General features: G+C 36.2%; 1 protein-coding gene across 1 annotated transcript; it reads right to left on the bottom strand.

Annotated features, from left to right (window-relative positions):
* Positions 1-1,884: 1,884 nt before the first annotated feature.
* On the bottom strand, positions 1,885-10,915 carry LOC117333046 (fatty acid-binding protein, brain-like). The gene is made up of 4 exons (XM_033892164.1): positions 10,745-10,915; positions 7,405-7,592; positions 3,605-3,703; positions 1,885-2,992 (listed from the first exon to the last, which is right to left on the bottom strand). Exons 1-4 carry the CDS (start codon positions 10,812-10,814, stop codon positions 2,942-2,944), a joined length of 408 nt encoding a protein of 135 aa, XP_033748055.1. The 5' UTR covers positions 10,815-10,915; the 3' UTR covers positions 1,885-2,941.
* Between the last annotated feature and the right edge of the window lie 8,926 nt (positions 10,916-19,841).

The following is a 19,841-nucleotide window of genomic DNA, read 5'->3' as shown; positions in this document are numbered from 1 at the left end:
TTTAATGATTAACATTAAGAGCGTTACTTTAACACACAATTGTCGTTTAAATGTAATAACATTGCTTAACTGTTGTGTTTGTTTTGTTTGTAAAAAGCCACTGTAATCAAATTGGTTTGCTGATTGTTTATTGCTGAATCCCTCGAATTCCTGGATGGTTAGTTTGTTGTCTGTCCTACTGGTCTACAAACTCATGCACATGTAATTTAACAATTAAAGAATAGCCCAAATGTGTTAAGCCTATCATTAAGTTATTGCGGCAGATTCATACAATATAAACTGTCTCAGCTAGACTCGTGATCTTAAAGCTCCATACTCCCAAAGATATATACATAAATGTTTACATTTTGACCTCTTTACAGTTTTCAGACTTAATATATACCTAACAAATTATCGTGAATCAAAAACTGGAGGAAAATGTGTATTTATGAAAGTATACGGGAAATTCACAAAGATAATAACTGGCTATAATTGTATCACTTACACGAAACGCAAATTATAACACTTGTTTAGATTTTGTAAACATGGGTTACCCAAACCTTTTCCATGAACAAAACTTTTCATCGGAAGACAGACGGTCAATATGCAGACGTCACAATGAAATCTTCTGGCACCCTTCACGGTCCACTAAGTCAAAAGTTTGTGGTGGAAGGGAGACAACTCATATAGTTTGATGGAAAACAATATATGTAGTGATGCGATGTGTTATTCTATTACTACCACAATACGATGTGTTATTCCTCTCTCAGATACTACATAAGCGTGCTGACTGTTGGACCGATATATTATTCACTAGTGATATATGGCCCTCTGGTCTTTTAAACTTTGACCGGAACTGCTTTTTTTCCTCGTGTGTTTTGAGTCATGTATTCTGTTGTTTGTGTTATCTTCTGTCAATATTGCCAACATGGCTGATTTAGACAAAATAAGAAGGGTTAAAGCTCGTATCTTGTGTAACATTTTAAAACCAACCCCGAGTAAATAAACATCATATACAGTAAATACTCGTTGTTTAACCTTTATATATTACATACCGCCATCTCGCCAGTCCACGCCTGCTCCTGACCTCAATATCATCGCTTCATTAAGCGGTAACTGAGGACAGTTATATTGGAAGACACACCGTCAAATAAATCAAAGATAACAGCAGAGACAGGAAATCGAACGGTAGGCTGAGGCACACGAAAACCACAGAGAACGCCGACATAATAACGAAACCATAATTCAAAATCAAAACCGATTAAACGAGGACATAAACATAAACAAAATATAGATTTGTATGGACACTCGTGAAAAAAGGTACACGGAGATTGAGACCAGGTGTTCAGGTAGACTTAGCGTCTTTAGCTTCACCAACGACACATACAAATCAAGGTCAAATCCGAGATTTAGGTCACATTCTCAACATGAGAACTAGGGTGGTGACAACGGAGGATTATTGATGATGTCTTCTCGCCATGCTTTATTAAAAATGGAATGTTAATGATCTTCTAGGAGAAATTAGATTTGTGTTGTTTATGGTCCGTTGACAATTGGAGTAATTAAGGGCGTAATAACACTGAAGGGTTCTTCATAAATATGTTTTTATTTGATAATAGGCAGGTTCAATTCTAAATTACTATAATAAAATATCTCGACTTGTTAGATGATGTTGATATAGGTTTCACTGACCTTGTTAGATGATGTTGATATAGGTTTCACTGACCTTGTTGTCACTTTGAAAACCTGTCATTACTCATTCACCTTTTCTGAGTTTGTACTTTTTTTATCATGACGGCATTCTCTTGTGTTCCCTTTACTTGTAATTGTTCAAAAAGTGTTAACAACACTTGTCCACACTATCGATAATTTCTCGATGTATTCATAAACAATCTCGAAACTGTAGGCAAGTTCTCAGTTCGATAAGAACTATTTATTGCACGAATAACAAACTTGAAACACAAACGCAAACTAACAGTTAATGGACATGCTACTGTACTGCAATGTTAACGATAGAATTTGAAAAAGAGAAGACTGGGAATTGTTAGTTACCAGTTCAATATTATCAAGATTCAAATTCTAGTTTAACGTTACACTTGCTAAATCTCCAGTTCAAGAAATAAACGTCTTGGTACATGCACTGCCTCAAGGGTAATAAATTGTCAAGTATTATCGCAAGCAGACAAACACACGCACACATAAAAGTTTTTTCTAACAAATATTGAAACAAACAAGCGGTGCGGCACTACATACTCCTGTCTAATACCATATAGTGATACGATGTATACATGTATATACTGACTTGCATTGAAATACAGTTTACATCACCTTACTAGTGGTAATAGGTGACATACTGTAATCGTCACCTTTATTTTCATTACAATTTTTCATTTTCTAATAGTTAGAGGAAAGCCAGTAATCAGGAAAATACTAAACTTGTCTAGCTCCAGCTCAATAAACACGTGTTGATATATTGATTATAAACTCTACCAAATTTTAAAATGTAGATTCACGTGACAAAAATCAAACACTGATATAAACAAACTAAATAAAGTTTACAAAGTTGGTCAAATAAAAATGCCTCTCAGGAAAACTCAAGTACATGTTATGGTCATAAGGCCTACGTCTCAAAGTAATCGGTAAAAAATGTAGATCTCTGGACAAAAATCAAATACCAAAATAAACAAAGTGAAGTAACTTTGGCAAAAAGAGTTGAATATAAAATCTTTCCAGTGCATCACGACTACATAACATGATTAAAATGCAAATTATGTTGCAAAGAGATCGGTTAATTAATGCAGAAAGAGATTTTCGGACAAAAAAGTTTACGCCGGACGGCCGGACAAAGCCATATTATCATAAAACTAGTTAAGCAAGAGCCAAATGTTCTGGTTATCTACAATAACGTGGCAAACACTATCGCACATTTTTAGCTGCACTGTTGTACATTGGTTTCAAAGTCTCATTGCTTTTGGTATTTCCGGGTAGAGGTCACGTCCCCTGACGTCATCGTCTGAAAAAATGAAATAAAGTGATTCAATATGAAAAATATCAATTTATTCTGAAACTTATGTAGATATACATAATAGTTAGAAATGAAACAGACAGTATAGTCCTGAACTAAGATGAATAAACTTGAACGATTTATCGAATTTGAATGTTTCGATATTGCCCCGAAAAATTTGAATGCAGACGATTGAATCCTTACTACAGTAATCGGTACTTATATATAAACAACCCAAAGCTTACATTTAAATGTCCTTATTTGCATTGTATAATGGCGCATTCAATATCGATCGATGGTTTGTCTGCTACAAGCTCAACGTTTTTTTTTTTATTTCTTTCCCCCCAAAAACATACATACACTGTGGTTATGCATTTGACTGTCTGACTATAAAAACTAGATACCATATACTTATGTCCTACAAATGTACATTGTTAATTTGATAAATCATTCATATATCGTAAATAATGAGAAGTACAATATATGTATATTGGTTCAGTCTGGAGAGGATAATTTCAATATTAGCGATGCCAGACTAATTCCGTAGTTAATTTTCTCATTAGCACAGGTCATTTCGGTGTACCAATTTACACCATCGAGTCCATTATGCTTTAAACGTACCATTGTCATATCTGACCCGCTCACTGACCGGGTGTTGGTGGACGTGTAGGCCCCAGTCTGACTCTCCACCAGTTTGTCTCCGTCGATGGTAAATATCACCTGCCAATGATAGATTAGAAATTGCCTGCAGGCCTAGGATTGTAATGGCAACTACACAGGTACACTAATACAAACGTGTGACGAATACTATAATGCAGTAGTTATCACTTCAGTTTGGTTTGGTTTGTTTTTGTTTAACGTCCTATTAACAGCCAGGGTCATTTAAGGACGTGCCAGGTTTTGGAGGTGGAGGAAAGCCGGAGTACCAGGAGAAAAACCACCGGCCTAGCTACGGTCAGTACCTGGCAACTGTCTCACGTAGGTTTCGAACTCGCAACCCAGAGGTGGAGGGCTAGTGTTAAAGTGTCGGGACACTTCAGTTACGTTTTTTTTTTTTTTACATTTATTGCCTCTTTGCAAGTAAAATAAAAAAAATATCAAACAGATAAAACTTCTATTTTCACTTCAGGATGAGCAGTGAAAATATAAGATTTTGCAGTGAAAATATTATCTTTTTTGACCAAGCAAAGCTAACCTTTGAATTCACCTTATTGAAACTTACTGATATTTCGAATCGAAGCGAATATAGTAAATAGGTAATTTAGCTGTATTTCTGAAAATTCCTTTTTCTAGTATGCACATGAATTATACGACTACATGCAGTATTTCTCTTCATTGCTTTGTGCAGTGTACCAAGTTACCAAGGGGCCGCGTTGGCCGAGTGGTTTAAGTGTCCCGACACTTTATCATTTACTCTGGGTTGCGAGTTCGAAACCTACGTGGGGCAGTTGCCAGGTACTGACCGTAGGCCGGTGGTTTTTCTCCGGGTACTTCGGCTTTCCTCTACCTCCAAAACCTGGCACATCCTTAAATGACCATGGCGTTAGGACGTTAAACAAAAACAAACCAAACAAACCAAACCAAGTTACCTCCCATAATCTTGGAGTTAATCCCCCTTTGCACTGGATATCCAGTAGAAAAGCTACTGAGAAAGGCAAATCCCCACCATCCCTCCCCATTTTCACACGTTTTCTGCTTTGGGCTATTCTGTTTTATATTGCAGGCACGTTCTCCAATTCGTCAAGACTTTGACCACTGCATGCAGAGGTACTGGCGGTATTTATCTGGTAGACAACAGATTGCTCTGCTTTTTTTGAAAGTATAATTTTACATCACATTATAGTATCAGCTTTTGAGTCTGGAGGAATATCCTGTTCCCAGTTTCCCCCAACTCTTTAGCTGTCACGTGGTTGAAGTTTTTGGCCACGATTCGCCATTTACGTGTAAGTTTAGGAAGAATTAAAAGACATTAGTAGTGAAGAAATTGTTTCTCTTATCCTGGACAGGGATATCCGCAGTTTTACCGGGGTGAGATTTTCTGATTTTCTTATCTCACATAGGGAAAAGACAAGCTACACGTGCTCTTCTCACGTTCTCAACAATTGTATTTCGTCACGTCAACAATACCATGACGTCACGATAACAGTACAATGACGTCAACTCGACAATTCAATCACGTCCCGTCAACATTTCATGGAAGTGAGACAGGGGAATCTCAACCCTCGGGGTAAGATAATTAAGCTGCCAAACACTCCGCAACCCTCGTGGTTGGCAACATAAGAATCTTCCCCTCTGGTTGAGATTCCCCTTTCTCACCCCCACGGGGGTGAAAGATTCTATTAATCTGTGTTCCTTGTTCAGAGTGTCTTCTGTCTGATAAATGTTATATTCAACCACAGGGGCTTGGCACGATTTTCCAAATGATGGTCCATATATATATGTATTATAGTGTCTAATACATACATTGTATATATATATATATATGGACCATCATTTGGAAAATCGTGCCAAGCCCCTGTGTATTCAACAGGAAACCATTCAACATCATTTATTTATTACATTTTTACCAGTGAAATTAAAAAAAAAAGTATTCACTGTTTGGTTTGGTTTATTTTGTTCAATGTCCTATCAACAGCCAAGGTCATTCAAGGACGGCCTCCCGTGCGTGCGACATGCATGCGTGTGGTGAGTGCGTATGTGTGTTTTGGGAGGCTGCGGTATGTTCGTGTTAAGTCTCCTTGTGATAGGCCGGAACTTTTGCCGATTTATAGTGCTACCTCACTGAAGAATACTGTCGAAGACATTCACTGTATAAAAGTGCTATTTTTTAACAATGAAAAGTAACACATTTTTCATATTTTTCACTAGAGAATTTTTCTGATTTGACCAATCCAGGTTCAAAGTCAGACGGATGAAAATCTAAAAGAATCGGAGTAATCTACTAGACACGCCATTTTGGATTGAGCGCTCAACACGTAGTAATCTGGGTTGTTTCAGACGGGAATGTTATGAAATAATTATATTTTGAGAGTATTACAGCTTTTCTAAAGAATATAAACTTGAATATCTATTAAATAAAACAACTGATTGAAAAATGTTTGATCAGTTTTAATATTTTGTTCGGATTTTCTGTACTTTGGACTATATTTTCTAGACATGAAAGTGGCAGACGCATGCAAACCTTCAAAATAGGCCTAGTTATCATACAGGTGAGATTGTTCTTCGAAAAAAATGTAATAAACAGAATGTTTAACTGTGTCTAGCAATACCAAATATCCACACTCGTGAAATATATTTGGTATTACTGAAACACTGTTAGATATATATCTCTCCTATAGATCCAGAAATCCATTACAATTCACACATTTTATGACTGAGAGCGAATTAAACATCAGGTTTTTTTTATGTTTCTTATACTCTGGAGAACCGACAGGGACTCTAGATAGATGATTGCATTGATAAATTGTTTGTATGTGTTCGAGTGTGAGGTATACATATGTAGATAGCCGTAGATCGTGTACAAAGATTAAACTAACGTAATAAATTTTAAATCGATCTGTAATACATAACAATACCATATAATGTCAAATTTCATATACACTGATAGCCCCCATATCACATTTATAAGTGCCAGGTAGTAGGAATAAACCGCTTGAGTACATGGTTAGATAGGTTACCAATGTTTGACACTGATAAACGACAAAGTACAGGTATAAATTGGTGACATTTTTATGGTCTGAGTCTCGTTTTATCGGTTAAGAGGGTAGACAAGTCTATTGTTATGTTACCTTTTGTCTGACTGTATCCACGTCAATACCCATATATTATACGGGACATCTGGTTAGATTAGGACATTACCGCAGCCGATAACAGCAATCCCGATACGACACCAGAATAACTCGAAAAAAAACCCACAAACTGTATTTCTAAAAGCGGTCTTGTAAGAGCCCTGACTGTATAGAAAGGAAAACAGACAATTTAAACGTGAACAGTTACCATACCCAGGTAAATAAGCAGATAGTTGTGATATCGAAAACCAAACTAACTGTAACGACGATATCAATTAATCCTCATTAAATTGATTCAATATGTGTGTAGAAGAAATACAGTAGAAGAATGATACAACATTATTGATATAATTAATATTGCGAACTTAATTGTCATATCTAATCTATCATTATTGGATGCTGCCTAACTGGCCACTTCCGATGTCGGTTAAGATCGAGAGTGACTCTGTACAGATATTCGTGTGAAATACTTCCTTCGCAAAATATCTGTTTATAACGTAGATCGGAGACATCGTGCAATATCGGATGAGGACATTTCTTATAGCCTTATAAAAAACAACGCCTATGCCAAACACCCCAGTGGTTAAAGTAAAATATGAATAAACGTAGTATCATAAAATAGCATGACTTTACCTTAAGATTCCGCCCGTCTATCGAGTCCTGGTCCGCCTCCTTGCCGGCTGTGGCTTTTATCTCAGTACTTCCGATAGGTGTTATAGTTTTGATAGTTATTGAGGTGCCGTCTATAGAAATTTCCTGTACGATGTTGTTATCGGCAGATAGTCCCTGCAGTCCCTTCTGTTTATCCTCCCCTGTTACACCTAGTGGAAGTATATCAGTAGTTTACTGACGATGCTCGTAAGCAATAATACATTGATATGTAATATTCATACCTGATGTAAGAAATGAAAGTACGATGACCTATATTTGTATGGCGGGTGTCGCCGTGACCTATATTTGTATGGCGGGTGTCGCCGTGACTTATATTTGTATGGCGGGTATCCTCGATGTAACAGAGGACGCTTATCCCTACGGAACACTTGGTCTTATTTTAAGGATGTCCATGTTGATCTGTATTTTTGTTTTTATTCTGTCCTCGTTATATCGATTCCGAGTTTGAATACTGGTTTCTTTGTGGTTGATTAGTCACGGGAAGTGTCATAACACGAATTCTGATAAGCCTTCTTTATCATAGAAACATTAATTTGAACTCACTCTGAAAACCACATTTTACGATAAGCTATGTTTATTTTAGATAAAAATTGTGACAAGAAATTCTTATCAAAATCAACTACTTATTTTATCAACAGTTTGTTGGAACTTGTTTGGCTGGAATACTAGAATAATTTCAGGTGGATAATTCTCTGTTTATTTACGACTTTCAGTGGTTCTTGCAGTGCTCAGAGGTGTGGTTTTTGTTGTACTTTCCAGTAATAGAGTATGCTTCCGTCTCATGACACAACTTCATTTTATGAAATATGTTCCTGTATAGTTCACAACTATGTAATTATCGAGCCATTCGCCTTTTTTTGGAAAAGACTATAGATTGCAATTAATTATAGCAACAAATACAGGGGGAAAACTGCACAACTGCACCATTGAAAATTGATGGATTTTGGAACAAGTCAGGAAATATGAGGATAAAACAATAGGATCCATAAAAAACGCCTTTACAATTTCACCACACAAAAATGTTATACATTGTTGTATACATGATCATGTAGCATGACACCTCACACTGATATATAGACGTCAGGGATACATTGTATGTAGTTTTTGACTATCTATTTTAAAACTCCAAGATCTTCTCATTTGAACGATTTTTTTGCAGTGGTCAACTATGATTGGCATGTCTTATAATGTTCCTAAATACTGCAAAGGCATAAACCTCTCATATAATGTATATACACGTCCACGAGGTCATTTAAGTTGAATACCAGTCTTTTATCTCAGTTTGTTGAGGGAGTCACACATGATAAACGAAACGTACTCTGGGATTTACCTGAAGCACTAAAAGAAAAAATACGATTAAGTATAAAAGAACAATCAAGTGGATTGCAAACTGACTCAAGTCTGTGTATACAAACCGAAAAACAGGTTCTAGACACAAAGAAATTAAAGCTCACTTTACTTCATAATTTCTTGCACCAAAAGATACATTCAAAATGCCAAACAAAATGGGAATGTGAGTTTATTGAACTATTAAATTGGGGCTGGATATGGAGAAATATCAAATCAAACCCATGTGACAGAAAAGGTCAAGAATTCCAATGGAAAAGTACACATAACATAGTTTATACGGAAAGCAGAATAAACAAAAATGAACAGAACAGATCGGGAAATGTCATTTATGTAAAACTGAAATCGAAGATCAGTATCATTTACTCTACTATTGTAATATTACTAGAAAAATTATAACGGAACTTGAAAAACTATTATTAGACTATTAACTATATATAGTAAACTTATAATGAATGTCGGTTTTCACAATGATGGCGCCAAAAATGGAGAGAAAAAAACCGAACGGTTTGCAATTTGATACTGTACACATTTAAATGGGTAATATGGAAAGAACGAAACGAGTACCAAAAAGTACCAACGTAAAATCCCTGATGCTCACAAAATATTTCAAAGGGCAAAATGTTCACAAAATACTCATTACAACTAATGATGAAATCGAAAAAAAAGAAGCTGATATCAAATGAAATATTGGCAGATATATGCAACAAATTATGACATCGTAATAAAAGCTTATCCAAAAATATATAAAACCGGAACAGTAACGGGGCCAGTGTATCGGCTGGGTTTATGTATGGTAGACGATGGAATTGTTTATATAATGCGGTAGACTTGTAGCATTCTATAAGTATACAATCCTAAAAAATATACGGTTGTAATGTGATTAAAAAGCAAGTAAACATAACATATAACTATTTATAAAAGCATGTGTGTAAGCGTGCGAGTACGTGCGTGTGTACACATGAATGTATGTGTGTATGTAGATATGGATGTGTGTGTGTGTGAAGTCATATATAAAAAATGTATTATAGAACTCTTACGATATATGTTTTACAAAATGAATGAATAGTATGGAACGTTGTGATATATTTGCATCACGTGTTTAAATTAGGTTTGTACAAAATTAAAATGTGAGATGAATTGCAGTTACATGTACATAAACCATTGTCATACAAATATTTGTCATTTTAGCGTAATTACATGTACCTCTCACTACAGGAAGATAAAAGCAATACAGTTAGGTGAGGCAACCTCATCAGCCACATATACTGTCTGGATTCTAACTGTAGCTGAGAGGTTTGGTTTGGTTTGGTTTAATTTGTTTAACGTCCTATTAACAGCTAAGCAAAGCTGAGAGGTACGTACGTATGTACATGTGTCGATCTAAATATTTACAAGTAAACAGTAGATATACAAAAAGAAAATAGAGAGATGTGTGTTGAATGAGTCTCCTGCGTGAGGACACAAATGCATACATGTACTTTATTCCATGCTTGCTTTTGATAAACAAAATTATTTTGAACCTGAAAAAAGGTAGCAAAATATCAAAAGTAGAGGATATATAACTTATCTACGAAGGTAAACCAAGTCTAGACCACACCAGAACTATTAGCAGGTATCCAAATAATGTTAACGTTTTACATCAATGTATTAACTACACGTAATCTGCAAAGGTATCTTATATAATATAAACCGTTCCATTTAGAAGATGGATTCATACAATTTACACAAAAAAAAACCCAAAAAAAAAACTGAAGCACTATTTCCAAGTGTTGCAGCAAACCAAGTCCAAGATTGCCATTTACGAAAAGGAAGCTCACAGTTTCGCAATTCATAAAATCACTACACTCCACTTACAGAAATAATAAAATAACGTATTTTCCCCTAAATAAGCCGATTCAAATAGTAAAATGATATCCAAATACACAAATGTTGCTGTGGTGATTATACAGACCTATGGCATCAAGATAGGGAGCAAAGTTGTCAACGTTCATTAGCTTCCATTTCCCGTTGAGAGCCGCCATTGTGTATCTGTTACCACTATGTACTGCTGTGACTCGGGATCAGGTATACTTTTCTCTACGTCTTATCCAGCTCTTTTATCACACACACAGTAAAAAAAGTTTATCGCAATTCTGTCAAACATAGGCTTTTTCACGTGATTGAATGTTGGCCAATCAAAAAAGCCCCGCTCGTAGGAAAGGTAAACAGAAAACCTTGACCTTTCGCCTTGAGATCATGCTTGTACATGCGAGTATGATTACCTCTGACGATTCTTTAGGCAATCAATTGTCATAATAGACACAATGATTGCACTGCATTTCGTTATATGCGTATCGATTGCATTAATGTGACCTCTTGTTCCACACAAAGTGTGGCCTAGTGAAAATGAAATTATCTTTGAATCCCATTAAAGGCCTGGAAGCAGAATATATAAAGAATAATTCGATTATGATGACAAGTATTTTACGTAAATAAAACGACGCATTGGATGAAATGGCGTCAAAGTTGACCATAGGATGAATAGTTTTAAGACAGAATTGAAAAGATTAGGTCTTAAATATAGTGCATCCTATGACATTTTCGTTTTGTGGAACAATCTCCAGATTTATCAGGCACAATTAGGGATCAAAAATAACCAATATTTCCGGTACTTAACGAGAAATAGCGATAACAAACAGCAACCACAAAAATCCAACAATGATGCCAGTTGGCCATTATTCCTGTCCTGATCAAATGCATTCCAATTGGCATAATTAGGGTTCTAAGGGCGAACCTACATGTGAAATCTAAGAATTGTTCCCCAATGATTTCTCTAGAAATAGTGATAATTGTATTCAACTATCAAAATTTAACATTGTTGTCTGTCGACCATTTCGAAAATAAATAAGCACAATGGACACAACTAGAGACTGAGAGAAAACTACATGTGGAGTTTGAAAAGACTCGTCTTGTTCTTTTCAAGAATAGGCGGGCAGTAACTAGGATTGCTTACGGAGGGAGAACGGACGTAGAGCAATTTGAATAGCCAAACGCCTTACCCTGGTGGGCTAAAAATAAGGCGAATTTGTGTGGTAAAGCATTACCTGTATTGCAGCTCTGGAAAGACAGACATCATCATGAACAATCCTTACACATGTACATGTGTAACCTAGCCAATGTGTAAAGACAATTAACCTATTTTATTACACTTCAATTTGTGTATCAAGGAGCATTGATATGTGATCTATCTATTACGTTTATTCTTACATATGTCCTTGGTCGACGTACAGGGAGCCCTAAAGACAAGTTGATGTGAGATTTACGCTATAATACACAATGGATCACTGGTTTACACATTTTACAGTATCCGTGCGACACTTCCTTCAGTGAGTCATTGATGCTACCTTGATGTTTTGTGATAACTGCTAGATCTGCTGACTAAAGGACATTGTAATGTCATTAATGATAACAAGCATACCTTACATGTAGCTAAAATACTGGTAATATATCTTATATGTTTTCTGTTAAATAATCTAGATGAAATATAAAGTTCTCCTCGTAGCATACGGTATCCTCGCGAAACTGAAGTACTTATATATTAATAAAATGAAAACAAATAAAAAGAACAAACTTCAAGCGCTTATTGCAATAGTACAAAACTTGCTTTTAAACCAAAATATTACTGTAATTCTGTTTGAATGCCCGATATTAAACCGAATGCATACTTTATTATTCTTCGTTGCTAGGTAGGACGCGTAGTTGCAAACAAGTTTATCTCGGAACAGAAAAAGGTTTGGTTTGGTATTGTTTGAATGTCCTGTCAACAGCATTCTGTTACTGCCTTTGTAGTTTGAGGTTTAAACAGTATTCTATTTTAATTTCACAATATTTCAACTTCAATCCATATACATACGCGGACATGGATTGAATACCCGGGTTAATAGAGTGGCCTTGTCTAACAACTTAAAACTAGTAAATACCACCACTTACACGTACAATGTATATATTTTTGTAATATTGTTATATAGATTAAGCCAATACAATATTGAAAACGCAACAAGCAATCACAATTATAAGTCTGAAATGATTTGTCAGAAATTCTCTATTTGGTAACAAATCATAATAAAAAACTTGAACTATCGAGTATCCATAGACAAATATTGGACTTAATTCAAACTCAATGTGTGAGCCGGTTTATTATGTAGTGAGATATAGCGGCCACGTGCGACCTACGAATTATCGTGAACACATAGTACAGCTCACCCTTGTGTGTCCCTATAAACTGATGGATGTGAGTAGGGTTCAATGGGTCCTGTGATAAATGTCATAAACATCACAGTATTAACATTTACTCCGGAAAGTACGTAGACGTGTACACCTGGGTGGACATAGATTACACAGTCTGACTCACAGCCGTCTGATTGGTAGTGAAACATGCCGCGTGCTTATCGTCTACCCAATAAGCCGACATTAGCTATCACATTGTTAGTGTCGCAATGGGACAATTTAAAAGATATATGGAATAATTCCTTTACAGAAAAACAAAAAAAAGCCGCATTAGTAATGTAATGTAATAATGAAGAATAGACTGTATAAGCCGTCAGCACCAACGGTACATACAAAATGTATTATATCATTACTAATTGTAATCTTCCAGTGTGAGCAGTAAAACATCCTACGCGCCTTTGCCTTCTAGCTGATTATTGCTGCACGCTGACGGTTTAGGATCATGCTTTATATATTGTAAGCTGCGTAGTTTCAGATATTAATTTGAATAACAATTGATATAACAACTATTATTGGTCAGATTATATAATATATATTCAAATATAAGGATGCTCATTTTCTCTTTTGCCGTGTTTCAATTTTCAGTACCGCATTTAGACATTATGAAGAATACCACGACATAGCCATACTACTGTTTCCTTAAGTATTAAAGTTATGCTGAACACGTTTGCCGAGATTCGTTCGCGTTAAATCTCCGAATATTGAGAAGGAAATTACAACTTTAGCTTGCAACGTTGTTATTGCGGATCATGCTGTCTCGCGCGCTATCGCAGCGTCTCGATTTATAATTGTGTACAACTCTTGTATTTGATTTCGTCTTACTTTAAATTCCAACTTATTTATTATCACATGTCTATGAAACCGTATTTCCCTGTGTACGCATGTTCAATAAAGCAGTCTTTGATAAGGGTAAGGAGCTACTTGGTATAATAGAATGTCCACCGATAGTCACCTACATATGTATATACGACGGCCCATATACGCCTATACAAAATACGCACAAGCACTTAATGTTTGTCCGCAGTTTTCTAAAATGCGTTTGTCGAAAAACTGCATACGCAGTTGTTTTTTGCCCAGTGTCGGACAAATTTCATCATCATATTTTGCTTTGCTTTTTGTTTATTTTGACAACGCAGTGTTGGCCCGTAGCCGCCTTGGCACTTTTCGAGCTTTGCTAAGTACCATTTGATAAATCCCGACAGCCTGATGAAGCACAGGTGGCCCACTGAGATCATGGATGCACCATTCAATTCTTCGTCTGTTTTGACTGCACGTAGTGTTTTCCTGTAATCGACAATCAAGGTTGTCTAACCTTTCATTCTTTGAATCCGGCTATATGTATGTCTCCTCCTCTTAACCTTTGTACCTTATGGTTTTACCCACACATAACACCTATATAAGCTTACATGGTCAAGTGGGTTGTCTTGAGCAATGGGCCACCTGTGCTTCATCGGACAGTCGGAAATTATCAAATGGTGTGTTAATTACCAGAGCAAAGCTCGAAAAGTGCCAAGGCGGTTATGGGCCAACACTGCGTTGGCAAAATAAACAAAAAGCAAAGCAAAATCTAACCAGAAAATCGGTCCGACACTGGGCAAAAAACAACAGCATATGCAGTTTTTCGACCACGTTTTTCTGGAAACCTTGGACAAACATCGATTGCTTATGTGTATATTGTCCAGGCTATATGGGCCGTCGTACCTATGCTTATACCATAATGGGATTTATAGTAGAGAGACATGTTTTTGTTTTGTACTGAAATTAGAATTCAAAAGCCTTTTGCTATTCTCTAAAACATCATACCATAATTTGTTCGTACAACGTTATTGACACATGGTAATTTATCACTTTTACGACAATATGATCTATATTTATCTAACAGGTAAAAGAGCTTGCCATTTACTAATGAATTAAGTGTTAACATATCTTTTAAGCCCTCCTAGTTTAACTGTGTCAATACAAACATTAGCATCATTTTGTAGTAACCTTCAGAATAACGTTTAGTTACAATATTCCCTTTCACCTAAAGCCACATACGATGTACTCACAAACAATCTAAAATTCTAGTTGCACACATGTATTAATGGCAATCCAAGATAGTCATTCATGCTCTCCTAACATTAAAATGACCACTGGCCTGGACACTTGACCGGGGGAGTCTTTGAGACATCAGCGTATAAAAATAACTCGCCGCATTTATATCTATCGCGAGATTTGTCACGGAGCCGAGAATGAGGCTATAACAACGTGCGCTGCAAATAAACTGTACACAGGGCTGCTGTTTACATCTCGAGCATACGTGAACTTTGCCTAATAATGCTTTAATTTAAACATATTAACAGAATATTCGCATAATAACTGAACAAAATAAACATAGTTTACATTTAAATACTTAATTTTAAAATGTACCAATATGCATACAACAAAACATCGATAAAATTTTAGATCGGTGAAGTTGATAATGTTCAAAAGCTAACCAGCAATCCAATAGACGTTCGGCAAAATCGGAATTCGAGTCTATTCCCTTTTCTTTTCTCGCTAAGTTCAATACTCAGATTTGCCGATTCCACTAACGTTTGCGTCTATTTTTGGCAGAATCTGTCTGCGTATTCCTAGGTCCACGCTTTTGGCGTTCCGCCATTTTGTATGGTCTGTAAAACTCGCCGTTACATTGTGGGACTTATTTTCAGAGAAACTTGGTCCCGGCAGCCACAGTTATTATTTTTTGGAATGCCCCGTATACTTTAATAAATTCACATTTTCTTTTAGTTTCTGATTTACGATAGTGTGTTAAAATAAATCCCACGCGAAATATAAGTGATTTACAGCATGTATCAAGTCCGAAAACTGTAAAAAGCTCAAAAGGTAAACATTGATATATGATTCTTCGTGAGTATGTGGCTTTAATACATGTAGTTTCGCCATTCCATAAACAGTTATAGATAGTTGTATTCAATTGAACTATGGTACTAAGATTTGGAGATCTAATGAATAAGTGATGCAATTATGAAATTAAAAAGGAACCTGTAAATTTGTATCTTACCTTTCGAAATTAAAATTCTTCTATTCCCAAACATAAATTAAAGACTTAAGCTTAATCTACTTTCTATCAAAGTTTGGTTTAGGTATTCCATTTACGTCCATACTGAAATCTATTTATAGCAATGTTATTTTTTTCTCCCCAATGTAAATTTTAATAAGGTAAGAAGTTGTCATTACTATATTTCTGCCAATCTTAATTACTTTTTGTTTATGTTGATTTTCAAACTAGAGATTTTAGCAAATAAATTTAGTTCGACAATCGATTCCTGCATTGAAATTTCATTAACATCAAGAATTAAATAATTGTCATCCACACATCGAAAAAGAAGCATTGGAACATCATAAACATTTATGTCTTTTATAATATTGTTTATCCTAATACATGTATTTTAGTAAACAAAATAATACATAAGGGGCCGCCTTTACGACAGCCGCGTCTGACCTTGAAAAAAATCGAAAGATTCCCACCCTGATTAATGTCCATGTACATAGCATATACTACAGTCTTTCCTCAGTTGTTTTAGTGCCACTGTAACTCGAATCACTCACTCCAGTTTTACCTATGTTTTAAAAGTTCACCACGCACACGATTACCTACACAATCTGCTAAGTACACGTATAGTATACTTGGCGCGTGGTTAATACATGCCATGCGGTCTAGTCATTGTTCATTTTCCAAAAGCTCGAAAACACATTTTCGAAGGATTTGACACTAAAACATGTAAACTGCGCACTGTGCATATCGTATAACTTATGTATTAGCGAATAAAAGAATAAACAAAAACCCAGATATACTGCTCAAAGCTTTGTCTTTCAAGATCCTCATGACCTTGGCCTCAAGCCTATTGCTTTGGTTCCGTATAGCGCTTCAAATCTGAGTGGTTACAGTATAATTTAAGTGAGGCAGCGTACACCTTTTTGTCTTCTCACCTTTTTGTATTTGCCGCAAACACGAGGCAGAGCAAGTATAGTTTAGTGCTCGAAAAATTAGTTGGTTGTTTGCATGTTTGATGCTATGAGACCTACAGCGAAACGGAAAATGGCAAGTTTTACCAAAAGGCGCAGAAGGCGAGTGCAAGGCCTATGATCTCGAGTTCATTTTCTGCGGAGGGCTCAGACCCCAAATGGAAGGGAGAACTTGTTGATTTGTCGCTGCTTTTGAAAACGGTACGTGAATTGATTCAGGACACTTCAGAGGGAAATTTGATCGTTCATAACGGCAGCATTTTGTTGTATCAATCAAATACAACAATACGGCAACAGAAGTACTCAAATATATCCACGATGTGAAACCGACGAGAGAAATGGGACTCCCGGAGGGTCGGTGAACTAGAACTTTGAATTTAGATTCAGGAGATCACGGTACCCTCAGTCGTTATGGTGATAATTTATCATGAATCAATGTTGATGCTGAAAATGAACGTGTCCGCCCAACAAAATACATTTAATCAATATTTTGGATGTCAATTTCAGGGTCATTCACTACTTTTCATACCCCCGAGGTGAACTGGTTAATTCTTACATTGAGCAAGAATTTTGTTCCGTTCAATATACGAAAATTGACGATGCGATTAATATGATTTAAGAATTAGGTCAGGGTACATACATAGCAAAGTCTAACATAAATGGTCTTCTTTCTATTTTGCCGTTCGATTTTGACCAACCGAGCTTCATTTTTATAGATCGGCATTACTTTGACAAGTGTTTACCGATGGGGCCGATATAACCTGTGCTGTGCTTCAGGAATTTGTTTGTTTTGTAACGTTTTATAGATACAGTTTCAAGAACAGAAAAGGCCGTTTTCATTACTTGATAGATAGATAGAGAGAAAGAGCAATGCCTGTATTAGTTTTTTGACAAAAGAACAGTTACATCAGTCCCAAGGTTAAAAGACAATCACTTGAAGCACTTGCAGTCTATAATATGTCTTTTAAATATTAGCTTGATATATTGTGGACCCCGCAAGGACATTTCGTCCACGCCTAAATGACGCCATAATTTGTGTATGACGACCCAATTATCATAATCATCATGTTCACATCTGAATTGAGATCTAAAAACCTTGAATATTACAATGGTGCGTCAGAATCATGGATATCTACAATTGTACATGTTATCTCTGGGGATGTCATCTGCTTGATATTATTACCAGTTGTGGTAGCTTAGGAATTATGGAGATGTTTTGATCAACAGGGAAACCTTTTTTCACGTTGATGAAGAAACAGCTGTTACGATTGATGATAAAAAAATCGTCAAGTCTGTGCAAGTTATGTCCCTTGTTGGGTAACAGGCTTGTGGAATCTACAACTAGACCATGTGAATGGTGTGTGTGGACCATCGGGTGTGTTTATCGCGAACTCCAGAAATATCCCGGACTAACAAACAAAATACATTTGTAAATAATCATTGAATAGGGACAGAATAGTGTATTAAGTTTCCATTTTTGATGTTCTTGTAAAAAGACGATTCTATGGTATGATTTACGGCCAATCGACAATTCGAGTCATTTAAGGGCAAACGTCAACAGATTAGAAGGACGTTATTATTATCAAAATCTGCTCGGCCCATCAACTTTTCAGAAGAACATACACCGGAAAAAAAACAATGATATTAAAAGGACGGGTTTCGATTGATGGTAAAGTTATATTCTACTTAGATAATAAAAAATAAGCAATGCAGAAAAATTGTTTCGAAAAAAACCAAAACATTTTAAGAACGTAACGTTATAAAAGATCTTACGAGTTTGTTTGCAGTCGGAGCACTCAATCATAAAACGCTTGGCATTAAAAGGTTGATTGCTTGTATATTCCTTTAGTTGGAACTGTTCTCACAAGCGTCACTGCATGTTTATTGTGTTTTTGTTTGAGATAACAATAGGATAACAATAGGATAACTCCACAACGGCTGCAGCTTGAAAAGCATATAAACAATATATACCGATATAAAAAAGTGTATGCATTAAAATATAATGTGTATAATGCTGAGCTTCGTAAGACGATAGATCGTCTCCTGTTACAAAATGACTAGTGCATTTATATAAGATCAGGAAATTAAAATAAGTGTTCAGGGATTTACTTGATATAAATCTGACTTGTGAAAACAATTCTACTACGTATAGTTTATTTCTTGATGGATAATTATTTATATTCTGCCCTGCAGGTAGGGCGTAAGAATTGTACCTGCTGCCTCCATTGCATGATCGTAAGAGGCGACTAAATTTGGGATCTTATCTTTTCTCTTCTTTCTTAACAATTTTCTTCTTCCTAATGTCTCCCTTGACAATGCCTCACTTTTGGCCTTTAGTTGAGCGTTCGCGCCCTGTGATGAAGGCTTTGGGTTCTGTCCCCTAGCCGAGACATACCAGAGTCTTTAAAAAGGGTAGTTGCTACTCCTGCTTAGCGCTCAGCATATTGGGAGTGGGACGACTGGTTCGCTCGTTGTCAGTATAATGTGACCGGGTGGGGTGTCCTCCTGGGTGTCTTCGGCAGTATGCTTCAGTGAGATAGCACTATAAATCGGCAAAAGTTCCGGCCTATCACAAGGAGACTCAACACGAACATACCGCAGCCTCCCAAACACACATACGCACTCACCACACGCATGCATGTTGCACGCAGTGGAGGCCGTCCTTAAATGACCTTAGCTGTTAATAGGACATTAAACAAAATAAACCAAACCAAAGCAAATATCCAATTAATGGTTATATCCGAGGCTAGAAATTAATGACGATAGCTTGATGG

The sequence above is a fragment of the Pecten maximus genome, chromosome 8 (assembly GCF_902652985.1).
Source record: "Pecten maximus chromosome 8, xPecMax1.1, whole genome shotgun sequence".
In the NCBI taxonomy this organism is placed as follows: Eukaryota; Metazoa; Mollusca; class Bivalvia; order Pectinida; family Pectinidae; genus Pecten; species Pecten maximus.
This window is presented reverse-complemented; position numbering and strand designations above follow the sequence as displayed.